General features: G+C 42.9%; 1 protein-coding gene across 3 annotated transcripts; it reads right to left on the bottom strand.

The window, feature by feature from the left end:
• Window positions 1-707: 707 nt before the first annotated feature.
• acsl2 (acyl-CoA synthetase long chain family member 2) lies at window positions 708-20668 on the bottom strand. 3 transcript variants are annotated; one of them, XM_080893610.1, is made up of 21 exons: window positions 20570-20586; window positions 8923-8986; window positions 8062-8300; window positions 7854-7968; window positions 7633-7697; window positions 7426-7527; window positions 6793-6892; window positions 5254-5432; window positions 5113-5145; window positions 4870-4921; window positions 4639-4712; window positions 4260-4337; window positions 4036-4170; window positions 3222-3356; window positions 2501-2669; window positions 2326-2414; window positions 2127-2243; window positions 1913-2056; window positions 1723-1824; window positions 1567-1638; window positions 708-1481 (listed from the first exon to the last, which is right to left on the bottom strand). In XM_080893610.1, exons 3-21 carry the CDS (start codon window positions 8296-8298, stop codon window positions 1341-1343), a joined length of 2139 nt encoding a protein of 712 aa, XP_080749736.1. In that variant the 5' UTR covers window positions 8299-8300; window positions 8923-8986; window positions 20570-20586; the 3' UTR covers window positions 708-1340. The 3 variants fall into 3 exon arrangements, with proteins under 3 accessions (XP_080749736.1, XP_080749735.1, XP_080749737.1); XM_080893609.1 differs by lacking the exon at window positions 8923-8986 and having other exon boundaries at window positions 20570-20668; XM_080893611.1 differs by lacking the exons at window positions 8923-8986; window positions 20570-20586 and adding an exon at window positions 20291-20475.
• Between the last annotated feature and the right edge of the window lie 140 nt (window positions 20669-20808).

The following is a 20808-nucleotide window of genomic DNA, read 5'->3' as shown; positions in this document are numbered from 1 at the left end:
GCGCCCTCTAGTGGAAATAAAGTGACCCATATTTTCCTTTTGTTCACACCATCCATCCTTTGTTCTATTGTTGGTTAGAGTGTGTGTTAGCAAAGAATCTCACACATTGTTGGCAGCCTTAAAAAAGTATTTTTCTCTGTATCATCTACATCAGGGTTGGAAGACAAATGTTTTATAGTCTTATTTTTGGACCAAATCATGCTCTCATCACATGCCTTTGTTTCCACTTTCCATCAGGTAGAGCCTTGGCATGATAACTACACTACATAGTAATGTAAACACACACTGAATGTTACTCATTAGTGAATTTGAAGTTACAAGTATGTTGACTATTTATTTTTTTTGTGGCTTTTTATTGTGTAATTACTGAAGGAAATGCTTAGCCGGTTGCTCGTCTTTGTGTTCTGCAATGCAGACTGTCTGATTACACGCCAATAACTGGATGAATGAAGGTGCTTTTCTAAGTTTAAGTTATAGTCATGGTTGATTTTTTTTAAATATACCAAAATGAATACTTTGATCAGATTGGGTTTTATGTAAGTTTTTAAATAACGTCGGATGATATTTTCTGCTTCATTATTATCATCATGCAATAAACTAAATGCAAGAAAAGCAACCAGTGACTATTTTGCTGTTGTCTTCATGAGTTTGTGTGCGTGTGCTTCTGCACATGCCTGAGTTTTTATGAACTGAATGATGCAAACACGTCAATTACTAATCTTTATTTACTGGCATTAGTAAATTCCTGTTTACAAATCATTTTTCCCCTCCATTCACCGCTCATTCATATTAATTGTTTAACTTGAGGTGAAGTCAGTGGTTTGAAGTAGTCACTAAGATGAAACACATTCATCAGAAGCTTATGTGACAGTGATGCAAAGACCCAACAACCATAAAATACAAACCTACAGTTAATGCAACGTCTAGGAGGACCAATGCCATAAGTGCACATAAAGAGTCCCTTTCAAAATCTTTGCTTGGGAAAGCAACAGTGCAGTGTAAATAAAAGGATCAGCGTTAATATCAGTTCTTCCTAATATCGTCCGTGCTTCTCCTCTATGCAACTAAACAATGATAATGTCCATGTAAAATCTCATTAGTGACAATGACTGGAAGGCAAATATGGATCCACTCACTTAATTTCCTTGTTTGGAATTAAGAGTGAGATGTGGTCACAGGTGGATGACAAATTTCTGGAAAACAAAATAATATTCCAGATATAACGAAATGTAGGGTTTGAGATGAGGCACTGCATGATATTCACTCCCAGGTCCCGTTTTTGTTCTTTTGTTGGACACCCCTGACCCACAGGTGTCGCGTCTGCGAGTTACTGAGTCGAGTTAGTATGCCTTCTTGCTGTACATGCTTGAAATCTGTTCCTGAAAGTGTCTGCGGATGTCTGCGCGCCTGCTTTTCAGGGTGGGCGTGAGAAGGCCGTTGGCGACACTAAACATCTCTGGATGCAGGTAAAGGTCCTTCACCTGAGACAGAAAGGTGAAGCATCGAAATCAGTTAAGTTCAGCCACTTTGTAACTTGTGCGTTTGAACCTCGATGAGTTTGCTCACTTGTTCAAACGAATTCAGCCGTGCTTCCCTCCCCACGGCGTTCATGTCCTCTAAAACTGCCTTCTTAACATCCTGTTGAAGACAGAACCAGTTTCCATTTAATCCTGCTGTGAGGACTTTAATCAGATGAAAGTTATATTCCAGAATTAGGCCTACAGGATTTTGGCACAGCTCCTCGTAGGACCCCACAAATCCCCGATCCTTGGCCCAGTCAACAAACACCTCTGGGTCAGGGACAACTATCCCTATTAAATAAGACTGATAAGAAATGCAAGACAAAATGAAACATCGAACCGTGCCTCTGAGAACACTTCGCTTTGGATAAGAAAGCTAAAATGTGCCGTACCTGTAAACTGTCTCCATGCACAAACACCTGGAGTACAGGGACACAACGCATGTAGACGTTTTCTATCTTCTCCGGAGCGATGTATTCTCCTTGTGCCAGCTTGAAGATGTGCTTTTTTCTATCAATGATGCGCAGGGTCCCATTCTGACAAAAACAAGTGTGGTAACACAAACTCACTTGACTCATACAGGCTAGTTAGTGTGTCTAATCTTACTGGAAGCCACTGGCCCACGTCCCCGCTGTGCAGCCAGCCGTCTCTGTCCAGGGCTTCAGCCGTCTTCTCTGGATCCCTCAGGTAGCCTCTGAACACGCTGGGGCCGTGAATACAAATCTTAACGGGACAAAGCATTGAGAAGTCACCACACAGCATCCGCTGATAGGTAAAAGTGTGTTCATATCTTTGCGTGGCTGACCTCTCCCGCTCCGTTCTTGGCATAGTAATTCATCTCTGGGATGTCCACCACCTTCACCATGGCGCAGGGCAAAGGAGCACCAACATGACCTGACACAAACATACCCCTGCTGTTAACAGGAGAAACCACAACAGCATCCATCCTGAACACCTGACAGTAGAAGAGCGTTTCCTACCTGTGCTACAGTCCCCTGGCATAGAGAACGTGCAGCCCGCTGTGCACTCAGTCTGTCCGTAACCCTCAAATATCAGACACCCCAGAGTGGCTCTGAGGAAGGACAGCACTGCTGGGGAGATCGGTGCCGAAGCGGTCAATGCAAACCTCAGATTACCCCCCAAACTCTCCTGAAAAAAAAAATAAATAAAAAATAAGAGTTCCTACGGTGAAGCATTTATGCAAAGCAGTTCAAACACAATCATATTGTGGATGCGAGCTCATTCCCATTTTAAATCATATTCAACCTTGGTCATATTTTCCCATCTGTATTGATCACACCAAGCCAAAATCTTTCAGTCCTTGTTTGCCTGCACGCGTGCTTCTCCAATACACTCCCACAGGGCCAATATGCTCCGGGTGATTTTGGCACCAATTGCTGGAATAGTTGTGCCTCTCTTGTAAAGTTTGGATACAAATTTGTTGATTATTTGCAGGGCTGCTTGTCTACCATGTACCACTGTGTTAAGTGCTACAAAACACAGACGAGGACAACTGCAAAGTCAGGGATTTTCAGAAAATATGGCACTTAATAGTGAAGTTTAGAGAAGAAAAGATGTTCTGTGGGCTGATTTCAGAGGAGGCCACTGCAGAGCCAAGCATATGGATGAGTAACCTACATATGAATGTAAACAGCAGCAACAGGCTGAGACAGTATATGATCCACACTGTCAGCCACTGACCTGGATCTTGTTGAACACCAGTTTGTCCCACAGGCTGTTGTTACGTACAACCCCGCTGCTGAGCTCCGCCTGCTTTCTTTTCACAGCGTAGTTGAGCAGAGCTCTTCGAAACGGTGAGGTCACCGAACCCAGGATCTATGTAAAAAATTGGCAAGAATGTACAAAAAACAGAAACACACCCAGGATTATGGCCGCCTTCTTAATACAAGGTAAAAAATATTGGATTGGCTATTTTTAGATAAGTCAGCAGAAGTCCTGTTCGGAGCGTTTTCCCCTTGTTACATATGCAAAGTGCTCAGTCTTAGTATTTCTGTCGTAGGGCCTTTGCCTTAAACTAAAAAGGGCTTTGACGTGACATCTATTGTGCTATATAAATAAAACAGAACTGAGGTGAATTCTCTGCGCAAATTTGAGGTATGTGCTGACATCACTGAGCACGCAAGTGTTGTGGGTTTAACGGGACTTCTAACCACACCAAGGCGCGATCTAAAAAAAGAGCAAGTCACACTGGAGGACGTGCACGAGAACGTTACCTTAAAAGGAAGATCAATCTAGATTTAAATCAGTCTATTTTATGGGGTTTTTTGCTTTTCAGTTTTATTGCAATACAACAGTGGAGAGAGGACAGTGGGAAGGCAGGCAGAAAATAGCCTCATGACGGATTAAACCCAGGCCCATGCAATGGCCTTACGGCACCCGGGCTGCCTGCTGATGCCAGTGAGCTATACTGGTGCATGATTTTTACTAACGGGTGGATCTGCTGCACTTTGCACCTTGTAAAAGAAAATGAGGAGCGGGTAATGCGTTTGCTGACCTTGTCATAGATGCGATTGAGTAAACGAGGCACGACGGGAAAGAAGGTAGGCTTCAGAGTTTTAATGTCATCCATAAGAAGAGAAATGTCCCCCTGGTAAAATCCTACTCGGGCCCCGTAGCAGAACATAGAGACCTGCAATAGAAACGGATTTAATTTAGGGTTCATACACAAAAAAAGTAGGAAAGAAAGACAGAAAAGCATGTGAGAAGAGGATCAACTACCTGAATCATTCTCTCAAACATGTGGGCAAGCGGCAGGTAAGAGATCGACACGTCGTCTTGCTGGATCTCAAACGAGCCCTGAGAGAAAAACGAGAAATGAAATGAGCAAAAAAAGCACAGGGGACAGATTAGGTTGAGGCAGCGGCATACGGCGAAGCCTCGCAGGCAATCAAACATGTTGTATGGCAGAATCTTTATACAGGGGCAATTAGTTAAAGTACCTCGCAGCGACAGGAGCAATCAAACACCCAATTAATCATACCATTAGACACAGCGGGGAGGGGGACAGTTTGGAGACATGCAGACACAAGCAAATGGGAAGCAACGGTAGCTGTGAGGCTGTTCTCAATTAGACAACGAGGTGGAAGTGTAGACAGACCTCCAGGATCTTAATGACAGAGGAAGTGTTGGAGGCGATGTTGCCGTGGGTGATCATGGCTCCCTTGGGCTTCCCTGGGTAAATAAACAAAACATTATTGCAGTGCCCCTGCGCAGCAAAGGAAACTGCAGCGGTGCCATAAAGAGTGGTTGTTAGTGGGCACTGAAGGGCATTTCTCTAATGATGTGAGTGAAGGATAATTACGGAGAGGCTTATGAGATCAGACGGTACCTGTGGTTCCACTGGTGAAGCAAACCACGGCCAGATCCTGAGGCTGGGGCGGCTACAGAGGGCAGCAATAAAATATGAGAACATGACAACGGACTTCCTCCGCTCTTAATTTAAGCCCCTGCTTATGAGTGAGTGTTAATGATATCCTATTGGACAGGAGCGACGACAGAGCTGTCATGCCAGTGTTTAGGAAGGGGGAGATCAGCCTTTTACGTGAGCAGCTCTGAGAGATGACAAACTCACCACAGGATCTTTGAGGTTCCTCCTACCGATGTCCTAAGATGTGGACAAAGAGGAGTTGCTCGTATCAATTTGCACATCAGCAACGATGAGTCGATTAAAAGGGGCTACATTTAAATGGCTACGCCCCCCACCCCAACTCACCATGAGCTGCTCCAGCTTTAAAACCTCCACCTCACAGCTCTTCGCCCTCTCCACAAAGGCCTGGCTGAAGTCGTTAAAGAGAACGAGGCAGGACAGCTTCGGAGTCGTGCCGTTCTCCTTGTTCTCTAGCAGAGATGCCGCCTTCTCCTCCCGGTCACAGATCACCACAGAGATCTCCGCTAAAAAAGCACCGAACACACACTTACACAGAAAGTTTGTGAAGAAATGTTCTCATCAAAGTGTGAAATCTGTGGGGTTTTTCCACTCGGCTCTTCTGCCCGTCTCAAAAGGACTACCGAACACAGTCTCACTTTGAACTAATGAAGCCAGGATGATCGCATTTTTCACATTCAAATATTTCTCCTGTCAGAACAAATCAAACCTCTTTGAACTCGCACGCATATACTGCTGCTCAGGAACAGCAAAAACTGAGCAGGCGGGTTTACTTTTACTTCAAGTGATCAGGTGTAGCCTAGCTTTGTTTAATCTTTATACACACTCAGCCACTTTATAAGGTACACCTGCTCATTTACACAAGCATCTATGGCAGCAGCTCAGTGTTTGTAGCCACGTAGACATTAAGGACTTTGCAGCATGGATGCTGGTGCCAGATGGGCTGGTCTGAGTGTTGATCTGCTGGAGTTTTCCCACACAAACATCTCTAAGGTTTACAGAAAATGGTCTGGAAAAGTGGAAAATATCCAGCGAGCAGTGGTTCTCTGGGTGAAAATGTTGATGTGAGAGGCAAGACTGCTTTGAGCCGACAGGAAACCAGGAGCAACTCCGATAACCACCTATTTCAACCGACGTATGTAGAAGAGATGCTCTGAACACGCTGTGCTGCACGTTCACACAGCCCACTTTAAAACAGGCCACACTGCATTTTACTCCTGTCAGCCAATAGCAGGAAAACTAGGGCTGCAGTTTCCATGAGCTCACCAAACTTTGATAAATAAGATCAGAAAAAAAACTGCCTAATCTGAAGAGTCTCAGTTTCTGCTGCTACATTTAGGTTGTAGGTTCAGAATTTTACGATCCACCCACAGACTAACTTAGTATTGTAGTGACCACAGTGTACCAGTCTTCTGCTGGAAGAAATATTTTCTATGCATTTAGATAGAAATGCTTAATTTAGTTATTAGTTGGTTATTAGTTATTTACATAGGAGGGGGGGGAAAAAAAAAGCGAAACAACAGGATCTACTGTGTCAGCATTTTGTAAATGTTCGGGAAGTTCTTCTTTGAGAGTTCAAATCTAGTTAAAAGCCTATAAGAGGTAGAATTATGCAGTTTTTCAGTAATAACAGTGACAATGATTAATGCAGGACTTTTATTAGTAAAGGGTATTTTTATGCCTGTAGTACTTCTGATATTTATAGCATATTCTGTACACGATGATCTTCTTCCTTCTCCAATATTTTCTTTATTCAAAGGGCAAAATATCCATATGCAGTTTGTATGTCTGATGTGATGAAGGCTTCACCTTTGACACCATGTGAAACGTTTTCATTTTCGTATTTTAATGTGAAGCTTTTCTCACCAAGGTTGAGGATATGCACCATCGCCTCCAGTCCCAGTGTGTCATAGAGAGGCACCACTGCCATGGAGTAGGTGTAGCAGGCCAGCTCTGAGATGATCCACTTTAACCAGCAGAGGGAGACAAAGCAGCACTGTTACACTGAAGTCATTACCTGGGAATGACTTGGGGACTGGTGCGTTTCATATTTATAAACCCATATACAACATAAACAACACTCAAGGTGTAGATCGGTCAAATGAGAGGGTTAGGGGCTCTAATAGAGCAGAAAATTGTCTTTTACTACGGCAATAATTGCCCAGTCTGACAAGTGTATTAAAATAAAATGAGACACTCTTCAATATTAGCTGCCCTGGAGACGCACATTCACCACTAGCACTGTGCTGGCAATATAAATAAAGCCAAACACAATTTCACAATAGATGGATTAAAAAAGAAAAAAAAGAAGAAAAAGGAAATCATAAATTCAATTTTCAAAATGTGTTTAAAAGGGCATGCTGAGCTCCGAGGGTAGAATCATCATCATCCACAAAACCTCCGCTGAGATGAGAGTTATTTAATAAATTTTTAAGATCAAAGGCAGCCAAAGTAGAGTGGGATGAGCTGTCACACCACAGAGCAGTGGGAGGTCCATACCTCTGGCCTGTTTTGTGCATAGATCCCAACAAACTGCTCCGGATTCGGCTGGCAACCTTTAGCCAACAGGCCAGAGCCGAGCACCTGCGCCTGCTCAGCCACCTGAAGGATTAGAGGCTCTCAGTGAACAAACAGTAAAGATCAAACACATTACATGGAAGTGCTGAGATAACTGGGAGGAATCACAGAAGTAACGATATGCCAGACCTCAGCGTAGGAGATCCACTCGTAGGGCTGACCCGGCTTCCTGAAGCCAAGACACGGGCCACTTCCTGAAGGACACAACACCGCTCTGTCAGCTCAGAAAGTCTGCTGATAGTTCTGCTATCAATCCACTTTCCAGTTTTCCTCTACTCTGTCCGGTTCCATACCGACTTCTCCATCAAGAGGAGAGTGTTTAATGAAGTGTGTGTGAATGTGCGCATCACCTGAGATCATCAGGCCCCTCTGGAACATGTCATAGGCTGTCCTGGTGTCGTCATAGTAAAACTCCAGCAGAGTGTCATCTTTGAGGATCGCCGATCGCCTGCAGCTGGGATCTCCCTGCAATAAACACCACCCTGTCACCGACAGCCCTGCAGCAATGCAGAGCACGCTAACACACGCCTAAGCCAGCAACAGCCGTCCCTCACTCACGTTAACGGCCACAGACTGGGCTTTAAGATCGCAGGGAGGGCGCATGGGTCGAGGACGGGTCACCAGCCAGTACGCTGTGATGGAGGCCAAGGCTCCTAAACCGAGCACAGAGGAGGGCGACAGGGAGAAGGAGGAGGAGAGAGGCAGAGACGGCAGAAGACTCCACAAGTCCTCCGATTCGGAGCCTTTAAGTCCTGTGCTGGAGCGAAGCGACCGCAGCCACTCCTGGAAATGCATAGCTGAGGAGACAGGATGTAGAAAAGGGAAAATAAGCAGTCAAAAGGAAGAAAATTACATGGTGCATAGGGACAGATGTTAACTCTGCTGCTACTTTAAAACAACAACAAGCATATAGAGTAGCAGACTAACACTGAAGGGTTTTTTTATTGTTTTCTGTGTGCATTCTGCTTCTTTTTTTCTCTTTTTAAACTTGATGTGTATCTGATAAATTTGATGCAGAGCTTTGTTGTCTTTGCACGACTTTTATTTATATATTTATTTATTTATTAATCTGTGTTGCGGTGAAGTTTAGCACTAAAAGAAATGTCTACCTTGTTTGGGAGCTGGGGATTATTTTTTTTACTAATGATCAATCTGTTTACATAAAGCTGCAAAAACAATTAAAAAAAAAAAAAAAAAAAGGAATTTAAAAATCCCAAGGCCAAAGTTAGCACCTCATTTTCTTCCTCACAGACCAGATTTTTTCCCAATTTGTTTGATTTATGGCTCCAAAGATTACCTGGCTTCCAGTGTCTGCTCAGAGTGTGCTCTTTTTTACAGTGCAGTATGAGACTGAATTCACCTCTAAAAAAAGAAAACGAAAAAAAGATAATAGTCATGATCGCCGCCATGTTCACTGACCTTTTGGCCTCTTCCAGAACGAGAGCTGCTCTCTCCCTCACCCTCTGCTCCAGGTCTTCCACACCTGAACAACACGCTGATCATCCACGATTTCGTTTTACATGTGAAATGACAATAAAAGGCTATTCTATTCTATTCTGCTCATTTGTGAAACTACACATGTCGCTCCAGCAGCAAGACCTCCATGCTGTTTGGCTGGTGAGCCCTGAGATGTGTGGTTGCTGGATTAAGCACAAAAAAACACCAAAAAACACAGCACTACAGTGATCTTGGGAGCTGAAAGAGGCAAACTCGTGGGGCCTTTGTGTCTTTGCATGTTAGTGGAAGCTTTTTAAGGGCTTTCTGCAATTTATGCACATTTTCTCCTGTTTTGTGGCCAGCCAGGGAGCTTAGGTGTTGTACTTTCATTCCAACTTAGAGCTTAGTGGGGTATTTCTTGCTTTCTATCAAGAGTGGGGGGGGGGGGGGGGTTTGTTTTATTGTTTTTGTCCTTGAACACCCTGAGGTCAGTTTGCTTCCTTCCTTATTATTCCCTTTTATTTACTTTAATGCTTTAATTCTAAATACATTCTTATGATTGCAAAACCAACGTGGTTGGAGGCTCAGTTCATGGTCGGGTGGCACTTTGTGCTAAACTCCACGTGTCCCCGTAGACTTTTCAGGGCTTTCAAAATCACTTTAACCAAGAAAGAGGCAAACATTTTCCCTTCACTCCATTTGGCAAACAGCGTGCTGGATTTAATAAGAGATTTGGGTCACATCATCAAGAATGATCAGTGTGATGATGGCGATGTGCAGCAGCACTGCAGATGAATTCAAAAATGGCCCTCTTTAAAAGCCTGCTGCACTCTGAATTTATACAGCTCATTTGTGGTGCAATTACAGCCCAGCAAAAGTGGAAAAATCTTCAGGTGGTGCACTGACAAGACGTGCCAGTTGCATGTGAGACTAGTCATGCTTCTGAAGCTCTTGGTGTGATGGAGAACTGTAAGCACATCTTTATCTATGCTGACTAATTTTTGCGAATGTAGATGCAATAACAGGACTTTTCTGTATTGACCTGGACTTTGAACTTTATCCGTTTATCTGTTCAAACTAGAGGTAGAAAAATACCCCATCAATATTGCATAGTATTGCAATATTTTGCGAGGCAATATTGTATCGATATTTTATAAAATACTCAGACTACTACAAGTCTGTGGGCCAATCTGATGCACACTGGACGCACTTAGCTCGAGAACACCATCTCGTAATTCAGAGCAAACTAATAGCTGAGTGACAAGTAAAAATAGGACAGCAGCCTCCAACATCTACAAAAACCTCAGTGGCTACCTGGGGACTGTACTGAAATTCATCACATTTGTGATTGATTGCAACTCGTGGTGGATAAATAGTTGTCTAGAGCTTGAAGTTGTTGTACGCTCACGACCAGTTTTGGGGCCAGATTCACTAAACGGGAAATAGCACATGAGTCCAATCCCTAAATAGTGCTCATATGTGTGGTTAGTTTTATGGGGGATTTATAAAAGTTACAATGTTTTCTAAACACAGTTCCTTTTTATATCTTAAACTGCATTATTTGGCGTGAGCCCTAGCACCATCTCCAAATTGAAGGCCAAGTTCCATATAAGGGATGTCAGATTCAGGCTAGGAAGTGGGCGTCCTAAGAGAAGATGACACAACAAGAGCGTTTCCTCACCCTGTCAGCACTTAGGAACTGAGGGCAGTCTTCTACAGATTTGCAGTCGAGGTTTGCAGGACAATATGGCCGACGGCTCACTACCCACACAATCTGGAACAAACTGCACACAGACAATCTCTGGTCTCATAGGGCTGCCAGAAGGCCTGCCATGACAGCCCCTCGCCATGACAGCCCCTCACCATCAGGCCTGCCATGACAGCCCCTCACCATCAGGCCAGTTTGCGCTGGTGACGGCAACATGTGGAGGAACGTTCTGTTCAGTGATGAGTCCAGATTCTGCCTATGCCATACGGATCATAGGTCCAAAGTGCAGATATGACACAGAGAACACTATTCCGATTGCTGCACCGATACCGTAACAGCTTTTGGTGGAGGCAGTGTGATGGTGTGGGGTGGCATCTGCCTCACTTGGAAAAAAAAACTAAGCAAGGCTTATCATCATTGGAGGCAATCTCAATGCAGAGAAATGAGGATGAGATTCTGCAACTAGTGGCATTCCCATATCTCCACACTCTTTGTCCAACCTGACAAGATGATAACGACATCTTCTAAGATGGTTTATCAGAGACTACCTCCAGAATTTGGAAGGGCTGCCTGCAGTCCTGATCTCAACCCCACTGAACACATTTGGGATCAGCGTGGGTCCGTTGTTCGTGCCAGACTGACCAACACAATCACACGGGTTAACTTGTGACAAACACTGGTTTAAGAATAGGATGCTGTCCCACATGAGTATGTGACCAAGCTGGTGACCAGCATGAGGTGGTGGTGCCAGGTTATTCTGAGTGTGTATGAGTCTTCTACATGCTCTTCAGACTTTCATCATCCAATCAAATAAGAAGGCATCAAACAAGCCTGAATAGGACAATAAGCCGTTTGGCAAAGAAGATTTAGCAAATTTTCATGGGCGCAAACCACATAGTCAACTCTGCTGCTCAACCCCCAAACACATTTTCCTTACAAACGTGGCACCATTTCAGGGAAATAAACAGGCTTTCCAAGGGTATAGGATTTATTGTAAAGGAGCATGGTTACAACAAAGAAATTACGAAAACACAAATTTCCTTAATTTTTGTGCTAGGTTTATGTTATTGCAATGCATATAGCAAAATCTTTAAAATTTCAACAATATCTTATCGTCCATTTTGAGACAGTATCATATCATGGGGTGTTTAGGGATTCCCACCTCTAGTAAAAACAAAAGCCAGATCTAGCTCTGCGTCCCTATGCTTTATATGGGAAGAATGCAATACAAGGAATGAATACATTCATTTACCTACAAGTTATTTAACTGCAGATGCATCCTTCTCATTTGCAACAGTACCAATGTAAACAGTGCCGACTTTGCCCTCCGTGGCTAAAACAACTTCACAGCACATGTGCAGTCAGACCGAGAGACACAGCTCCTCTCACTAACCGCTGAAGCAGTTCAGGTTTGCAACACTGAACAACATTTTAGGAGGAATTTCAGAGGTCGGTAAAGCTACTGTTTCAACAATGTTAACATTAGCTGTTTCGCTATCAGAAATGACTAGAAATTACCATTAGCCACCTGTTATCATTAACGTAGCAGCTAGCAGTCTGCAGTTAGATAAATATGAATCATTGTTGCAGGCTGAACAAATTGCAGATTGAATACTGAGCAGAGCAGATTACGGACAAATGGACAACCAGGTGGGTTTCTGGCTGTGCAGAGCAGCGGGGGAAGGGTAGCTGAACCAAACAGAGTCCAGTGTGGAGAACTAATCCGAGCAAATACAGAGCGAAATCCAGAGCAGAGCAGCCGAATCAGACAGAAGACATGGTAAAGGGATGCAGTGGGAACGCTGTACAAGAGAGGCTGCCAGTGTTGGTCAAGTTACTTGAAAAAAGTAATCAGTAACTAATTACTTCCCCCCCAACAGTAATCCCGTTACTTTACTGATTACTTATTTTCAAAAGTAATTAATTACTTACTTTTTAAAAACAATTTACAACCTGAATAGGTGATAAAGCGATAGATCTTTCAGCCCAATTCTACTTTTTCTGCATAATCCATCATACAAAATGTAATCAAATGGAAAAGTCTTTTTTTTTTAAACTTGTTTTATCAGTTTTAATCTTTTAACTTTATGCATCAAGTAAAAATTAATTTATATGAACCATTCTCTGACTTCAAGAAATTAGCTTAACATTTAAACCTATTTTCTGCACATTCCAGCACATAAAATAAAATATTTTTTGTGTTTACATTCAGTCTTTCAAATAGATGCAAGTTAAAATACAGCAGAAAATAAATAAAGTCAAAGACTAGCGGTCCTGTTGCTCTATTTTCACCTGTAAAGCAGGAGTACGGTAGGTGGAGGTTTGCCCTGGTGCAGGTGTGCCGCAGCGGTCAGTGGAAGAATCCGCGAGTTTCTCTGTGAATTTCCCATTACCTCTTTGCGCACTCGGTGCTTGTTTGGGGGGGGGGGGGGGGGGGGGGGGGGGTTCCCACTGTAAAAAGAAGGTTTCTTCCCACGCACAACGGACACTAATGTTTTTGTCACTTTTTGGAATCAAACTCAAAGTAAGGTCAGTACTTCCACGCTTTAAACGCTGCACGGTCATTCTCTCTCCCCACTCGATATATAATCCATTGTTGATCTGCACACACACACACACACACACACCTTTTGTCACGAATGTCGCACTCGCTTACGTCACTGTCATGAGACATTCTCACAAAAAAATAAAAAAAATCAAAAAAAATCAAATCACGATTTTAGTAACGCAGCGTTCCTACAGGAAAGTAACAGTAATCTAATTACCGTTTTTGCGATAGTAATCCCTTACTTTACTCGTTACTTTAAAAGAGTAATCAGATTACAGTAACGCGTTACTGCCCATCTCTGGAGGCTGCAGGCAAATGTGGACAAGATGATAAATTTTAACTTTAAACTACCTTTACAATAATTTAGTAAAATGTGTTTCATATTTTGTGGTAGCTGTGACGTCATTTTAAAACGCAGGCAGTGATCGGTTCAGTCCGCTTCACAATATCTTTGTTTTAGCATAACTAATATTACACTTTATCCAAAGATCATTTATACTCCTCATATTAGTTTTCCGTAATGCTCTTCTTCTACAATAATTCAGTTACTTAGGTGTGTGTGTGTGTGTGTATTTATTACCTTCACAATTTGTAATGAAATTATCTAAGTAATTTTAAAAATGGATAAAATCTCTACACTTAACCTTTATACTTAATATTGAATATTTATTTAGGGAAAAATTAATTGAATAAATCGAGTTTTTTTCCTGGGTGTGAGTATCAAGTCTAGTATCCTGACAACTCTAGTGGATGTTTACATATCTGTCCCCCTACACCCTGTTTATCCACATACTAAAGAAAAAAAAAAAATACGAAAGAAAGAAAAAAAATATATCATTCCACTTCTGAAACACAATAATCCAGCCTGAAGAGCCCGGTTTAAAAGGCCCAGCCACAGCGGACCACAGGTTTGGCACAGCTGAGAGAGAGAAGAGAAGAAAAGACTCTGGGTCTATACAGGAGAGAGAGTGGTGGGGGTGGGGGGTGGTAGAGAGACACCAGGAAGTAATAACGATTGGCTTAAAAGAAACAGGCACCGAGGTTACTCTCAGTCATGTTCTGCCACCCTTTCATTCGCCAGAGAGAAAGAGAGACTCAGGGTGTGTACAGTAGCAACGGGGGCTGGTGGCGAGATGGGGTGAGGAGGGAGGACCGGCTGGGTCCACCCCTAATGGTTCTCTGCCAAAGACTTCATTGTTCATATCAGAACTGAATGAATCAGGGAGACACGGGGAGGGGAAAATGACACACACACACACACACACACACACACACACACACACACACACACACACACACACACACACACACACACACACACACACACACACCAAAGTGCAAGACCAGACTTCTCCCTGAAACTGCTAATTTCATCCCCTCAAGCAAACCACTTCATCTTCTACCGCACAAGGAATTCACCTCTCTGAATAAACCTCCCCTTTCCCACATTTGCTCCCCCCTCCCTGAACGCTCCTCAACCTCTCACCCATTTTCTCCCCCAGTGCCCAATTGGAGAGGGTAGCTTCCCCTTCCCTCCTGTTTAACCGGAGCTGATGCTGCGCCGCTTCCCTAGCCTGCACGGGCAAAGCAATGCCACACTCGTCCTCAGGAGGATTTCTAATCTGCTTTAAGCATCAATTTATGTGAACTAAAGCTGTTCACTTCCCTCTTTACACCTGCTGAAGTCACAGAGCAGCTGGTGAGCCCCTCGAGTCCTTTCACTAGGTAAATAAATTGAAAACAAAGGGCTTTATGAAACGTGACATCAAAAAAAAGAAAAAAATGACAGTGTGGTGTGAAGAGAGCTTCCTGTGGCCCCTTTCTGTCTTTCTCTCTCCCTGGCCCTCCCTTCTCTCTCACTCCCATTCATTATGGCTATTGTCAAGTCCCAGACAAGAACCATTGTGCTTCCAGCTCTTACTCCCAAGAAGACAGGAGACAAAAGGAATGGCAAACACATGTGAAAATATACTGAAGGAAAACAAACGCACCTTCATTCTGTGCCAGTTCCTGCAGGGAGAGTGCGCTTTTGGCTACATTGTCATTCGGAGAGCTGCTATCGCAGCAGGGCACTCGTGACAGACGTGCACACAGTTCATACAGTAAGTGCTGTGATGTTTGAACAGTAACAGCGGATCGAAACTATATTTGGTGTAAGTAAAGGCATCCGTATGTGGAGTATATGCCAAAATGCAACACACACAAAAAAAAAAAAAGGTTCAAGTGGAGACGACAGGCATGTCGCCATGTCCGTGCATGTTTACTCTCGCTCACAAGTGGAGACATAACCAAGAGCTATTCACTAACAGAAGTATGACAAACACATGAGTGGAACGCAGCATGTTGAAATTACAGACATAACCCCCCCAAAAAAACAACCAAAAACCGGTTTTGAGTCAAATCTGGCATGTAGTCAATAATTACAACCTCGTCAATGTTCCTTTATAACCGTCAAACATTTCAACTGCCATCAAACTAATGGGGTGTCATGGGAAAATGTTCCCGGGCAGGTGGTAAAAAAAAAAAAAAAAAAAATTTAAAACGGCATGGTGGGGTTATGAATTATTGTAAGCTTGAAAGATCTAGGAGCCACAGCAGACACTGCTAAAGATTCATGTCACTGCTGAGATCAGAGGATAAGAAGAGAAGAAGAATAGACCCTGTACTGACTTGTAACATTTTCAGAGGCTGAACACTGCAATAGGACCCAAGTCTGCATGAGCCGTGGGACAGCGCAGCGTGCCCTGCACAGTCTGAAAACATTTCATTGTTGCTGCTATCACCTAATATAGCTCAGCCCTCCAACATCCTACAGCACCTGACTGCGGAGCTGGGCCAGACAAACATCTGGACTATGCAGCCACGACTGCAGGTCTAGAATGAGCACCAGCACTCTCCGGGGCAGTGTGTTTTATGCTGCACTGCAGCTGTAACATTAGGTTTCCAGATGACACCCTACTGGAGTCTCTAAATCAGCAGCAACAAAGAAACAACTTGCAGAGAGGCGATCGGGCTTGAAGCAACGTGATGTAAGACCAAAAGCTTTTCCCTGAACACAGTGAAACTGGAAGAGCTTCCCACTGACTTCAGCAAGATGCTCTCAAACACAACTGAGCCTCAATTAAACTTCTGTGATGAAAATTGTGTCGTTTTTCCTCCAGGAGTTTTTTTGTAGATGCATTTCCTGGTGTGCTTTCTTTGCAAGTCAAATTTGTGCATAAATTTTGACTCCAGTAACACATGTGGGTCCTGGGATGAAATAAAAGTAATAAAGAGGATCACAAGTTTTAAAAAAAAATAAAATAAAAATTGAATAATCAAAGTCCATGTTTTACCAAGAAAACCAAATAACATGCATCTATTTTCTTCTGTTTATCCAATTCAATGTTGCGCAGGAGAGCCTGGACAGGTTGCTCACACCACTAACACACATTGACACCCAGATTCACACCTACAGCCAGTTTATAATCACCAGTTAACCTAACGCCATACATTGTGGGCTGTGGGAAAAAACTAAGTAATCATCCATCATTAAAGCTGACACAGGAAGAACACAGAAAGTCCGCAGAGAAAGGTGACAGACTAATTTCAGACCCAGGATCTTCTTGCTGTGCCGTCCCTCCACTGCACCATCCCCACAAAATCCCAGCAAAACTTTTATCTGTACAATTTATTTGTTAACAACAGTAAAAGTCTTACTCTTGGCAAAAGGGCGGAAATGTAAGCGTATGGAAGAGTGGTTTTTAGAGTTCAGGTGAACTACTGCAAAACCTGGCTTTATCACAAGCTTTTAATATGCTTTCAGTGTTGTAGGAAGCAGCTGTAAGCTGTCGGGATTCATGAATGTATTTTGGCAACATCACCGGCACAGTTAAGTAAAGCTCGCAAGTATAAACAAAGAGCTTGAAAGAGTGGAATTGAATTTGCTGCTGTTCAGATCGGTTGTGGTGGCTGTAAATGATTTTATAGAGCAGCCAAAGACTTATTTAACACACATGCACAGTTTCCTCTGCATTAGACAAGCAGGCAGAAATGCTTGAGATGCTTAAGCTGCCGTCTCCTTTCCTCGTTCGTGTTGTCACATGAAACATCGGATAACGATTTGGCTCTGTGCATCACACAGAATATAAAAAGAGCTCTGTATAGTAGCTTTAAGAACTTTTCTGTGGTGACGGGAGCAATGCTGGGGAATGCTCCCCCCTGACCCAGAAAACTACAGGAGGTGGCACAAAGCAAGAGGGGGAAGGTTTTTATAGCTGGGAGACAGGCCACAGCATTTTGTGCCAGCACCAGAAGACCGGTGTAGTCTGCACACGCTCCATGTGCCCAGGGAGGAGAGAGTTCTGGTTGGAGGGGACCCGAAGAGAGAGGACTGCAAGATGGACACGTGAGGCAAGCGTGGGGTGGGGAGGGGAGAAAGAATGAAACACACGGGTGTTTTCTGGCTATGATTCCTAAACAAAGCGTGAAGAACACAGACACATGCACGCTCGATCCCAATGACGTTTCTCTTGTAGCAGGAAGCGAGAAAGACCACACATCCGGGATGCAGAAAACACCACTTTCCTCAAGGCGGTCAGGAGTCTCCCAGGGTCTCGAATTCACTTAAACCCAAGCGGAGATTCTCGAAAACAAAGCTACAGTTGTGCATTCTTTTGCAGACGTTTCTGGTTTCAGGTAACTAAGCAGCGCCAGGTTCAAACGTCAACATGCTGTCAAAGCTCACGTCTGACTGAGCCGGTGTATTTGTTCATTCTTAATGGTTGACTACAAACGTCAGGTGACACATTCAACACTGTAACTGTCAAATACACACAAAACAGATGGCAGGAGGCCATATGGACAACTCCAAACACGTTGCCTCCGAATATCTCAACACGCAAGTATTAGAAGTATGATTTAAAACAAAAGCAGATGTAACGTGTGGAAATGAACAGCGGCTGTGATTTTACACAACAAAAATGGCAGAAAACCTACAATTAGGGCTGAAACTCACTCCAACTGTAATTATCCTCAACTTGGACCACAGACAAAATTCACAGCAGCCCCCTTTTCTCTGTACCTCACTTACATTTTCCACATATAGCCTGTAAAGTTTGGGCAAGTTTAGCAGCAAAACAAACCCTCTACATATATACACGTTATCCCCAACACTGGCCTTTTAATACAGATCATGTAGATAAAATAAAGCAAAAAGGTTCATGTAAAGTGGCATGCAGAATGCAAGGACGAAGAAACTACTTAAAAAATAAAAGTGTCTGTACTAAATTGATTTATGCAAATGTAAGCAGCGTCTTTATTGAGTGCTCTTGTTCTAAAGAATATGGCACTTCCTGCAGACTCATTCAGGCTTCCTCATCTCTGACAGGTGACCTGTGCTTGATTACAGCAGTGTCTTCAACGACAATTGACTTTTCCTTCTGCGAGTTCCACTTCAATCTAGATTCTAAAGTTAGCAAGCGCGTCATTTTTTTTTTTTCATGCGATTGCATTTGAGAGGTTTCTCTGACAGGCAGATGACCTTTCCTGCCTCTTACCCAGTGGGTGCTGCTGGGATAGGCTTCTGATAGTAAACAGATGTAAAATGTGATATAATGTTTGCTTTGTGGAAATCACAGCACTCTTAATATACCAGGACGTCGCTTTCAGGTTGTGCTGATCATTGAGTCCATTGATGAAAAATTATAAAAACTATTTTTATATTCCTTAGAGGAGCTTCACATTTTTCAGTGTGAGGGGGGGAAAAAATAAAAATAAATAAAAAAATAAAAAAATAAATAAAAAAATAAAAAAAATCACAGTTGTGGCAGTAAGACTGGATTTGGGGAATACAATGTTGAAAACATCTGGAATCATTAACTGATGGTACAGGAAAAAGAACATGCACGTCTTTAGAACATTATCCTACCACCACTGAAACGCACAGATAAACAGTGCCATGTTTCCCCCAATAAATGAGAAAGGGTTCCACGTGTGCGACTTTAAAATCTTATGTTAATGACTGAATGATGTGTTGATTTAGTTTCAGTTTTTGTTTTACCATCATGCTGGAAATATGTTAATTAATTTAAACACAAAACATAACATGCCAACATCTTCCACTTATCCAATTCTGGGCTGCAGATGGGACTGGAGTCTTTCCTGGCTGTCACAGGGCAGGGGGCAGGACACACCCTGGAGAGACTGTCAATCTACTGCAAGGCTAATTCAGAGACAGAAAACCGTTCACGCATACAGGTGACTTAGTAACCAAGTAAGCTGACATACACCTGTCTGGACTGTTTGGAGCAAGACTGAGGGTTGACTTGAAACCAAGACCTTGTTAGTGCTAACCGCCGCACCAACCCCAAAAACTGTCAAGTGAGTATCAATAATATATTTGGTGCTTTAAGTAAGCTATAAAGTGAAAATTAAAGAAGAAAAACAGCATAAAGCATCTTATTAAGGAGTTGGACCTCCATGCTCCTCGGCACTGATTCTCTAAGTATTTGAAAGTGTACTTGAGGGACACTTTCCTTCAACTGGTGTTTTGATAATAGTGGTGGTGAACACCAACACCTGGGTCCAACGGGTGTTGACTTCAGTTGCGATCTAGTGATTTGCAAAGGTCAGAGCATGTGACTGTAATCACATGCGTACTCAAAAGCATTCAGTGACCCCCTTATGAATGAAAAAGAAACCACGCCGATTGGGAGAAGCTTTTCATTACTGGGTGGAAGGAATCACTCAGAACAGCCCTGGTTTCATTTTCAGTCGACAAAAGGCCATGCCAATCGATTATTATTATTTTTCTGGTTTGTCACCATTTCATTTCACATAACCTGTGTATCTGAACTATGTTGGGAATGCATTAAGAGTAAACTGCTGGTGAATTTTTATGGGAGAAGATTATCTTGTTCTCACATCCACAATACATTCAAACAAACTCCCAATCAGCTCACAGCTTATATGCTATATTCAGTTATTAATATTTAACCCATGCAAAAAAAACACAGGTGTTCAGTATTTAAATGCAACTTGATTTACGTACATAAATGTTTCATTTTTGCTTGTTTTTAACGGAGTACACAAAAGTTTAAGAAAAATGTTTTTACCAGATGCACATTTTTCCTGCTGCCTCGAATCACTTTCAAAGAAATCTTTCTTTGCTTGCGTAAAACTTTTCACAAGTTAACAGGTTGATTCCTGTTCACATTCCTCCAAAATCTGCAACTATCAGCTCGGCAGCATGGGAACTCGGCGTGCTGCAGCCAAACTTTGTTTCTTTCCTTTTTTCACAGTCTAAGCCTGCTCAGTTTAGCTTTGTGCTTCTTTATCGAGCTGAGACGTCTGAATACAAACTACCGAAGAAAGAGACTCTGACAGAGACTTACCAGAGTGAACGCAGGTTTCCAAACGGTCGTTGACTGAGAGCCTCACTTAATCCTGCCTCAGGTCCACAGAAATTTGCCCACCAGTCCAGCTAAACGCAATTAACCTGTGTTTCCGGTCCAAATCTTCAAAATAAAGGACTGCGCTCAAACACTGTATACAAACACACTGACTTTAAAGGAAAACAGTTGTACATGTACAATGATAATAAGGGCTAGTCTATTCTATTCTATTCTATTCT

This window comes from Rhamphochromis sp. 'chilingali' (assembly GCF_963969265.1).
Source record: "Rhamphochromis sp. 'chilingali' genome assembly, chromosome: 10".
In the NCBI taxonomy this organism is placed as follows: domain Eukaryota; kingdom Metazoa; phylum Chordata; class Actinopteri; order Cichliformes; family Cichlidae; genus Rhamphochromis; species Rhamphochromis sp. 'chilingali'.
The sequence above is the reverse complement of the archived record's forward strand: the minus strand, read 5'-3'. Positions and strand labels throughout refer to the sequence as shown.

Bases quoted from the DNA above. Each gene is read 5' to 3' on its own strand.
- acsl2 (XM_080893609.1), bottom strand. From the start codon at position 8,298: ATGCATTTCCAGGAGTGGCTGCGGTCGCTTCGCTCCAGCACAGGACTT. The intron at 2,057-2,126 runs GTAAGATTAGAC...TGTTTTTGTCAG, and splicing joins ACGTGGGCCAGTGGCTTCCA to AATGGGACCCTGCGCATCAT. The intron at 1,639-1,722 runs GTAGGCCTAATT...TGTCTTCAACAG, and splicing joins AGGAGCTGTGCCAAAATCCT to GATGTTAAGAAGGCAGTTTT.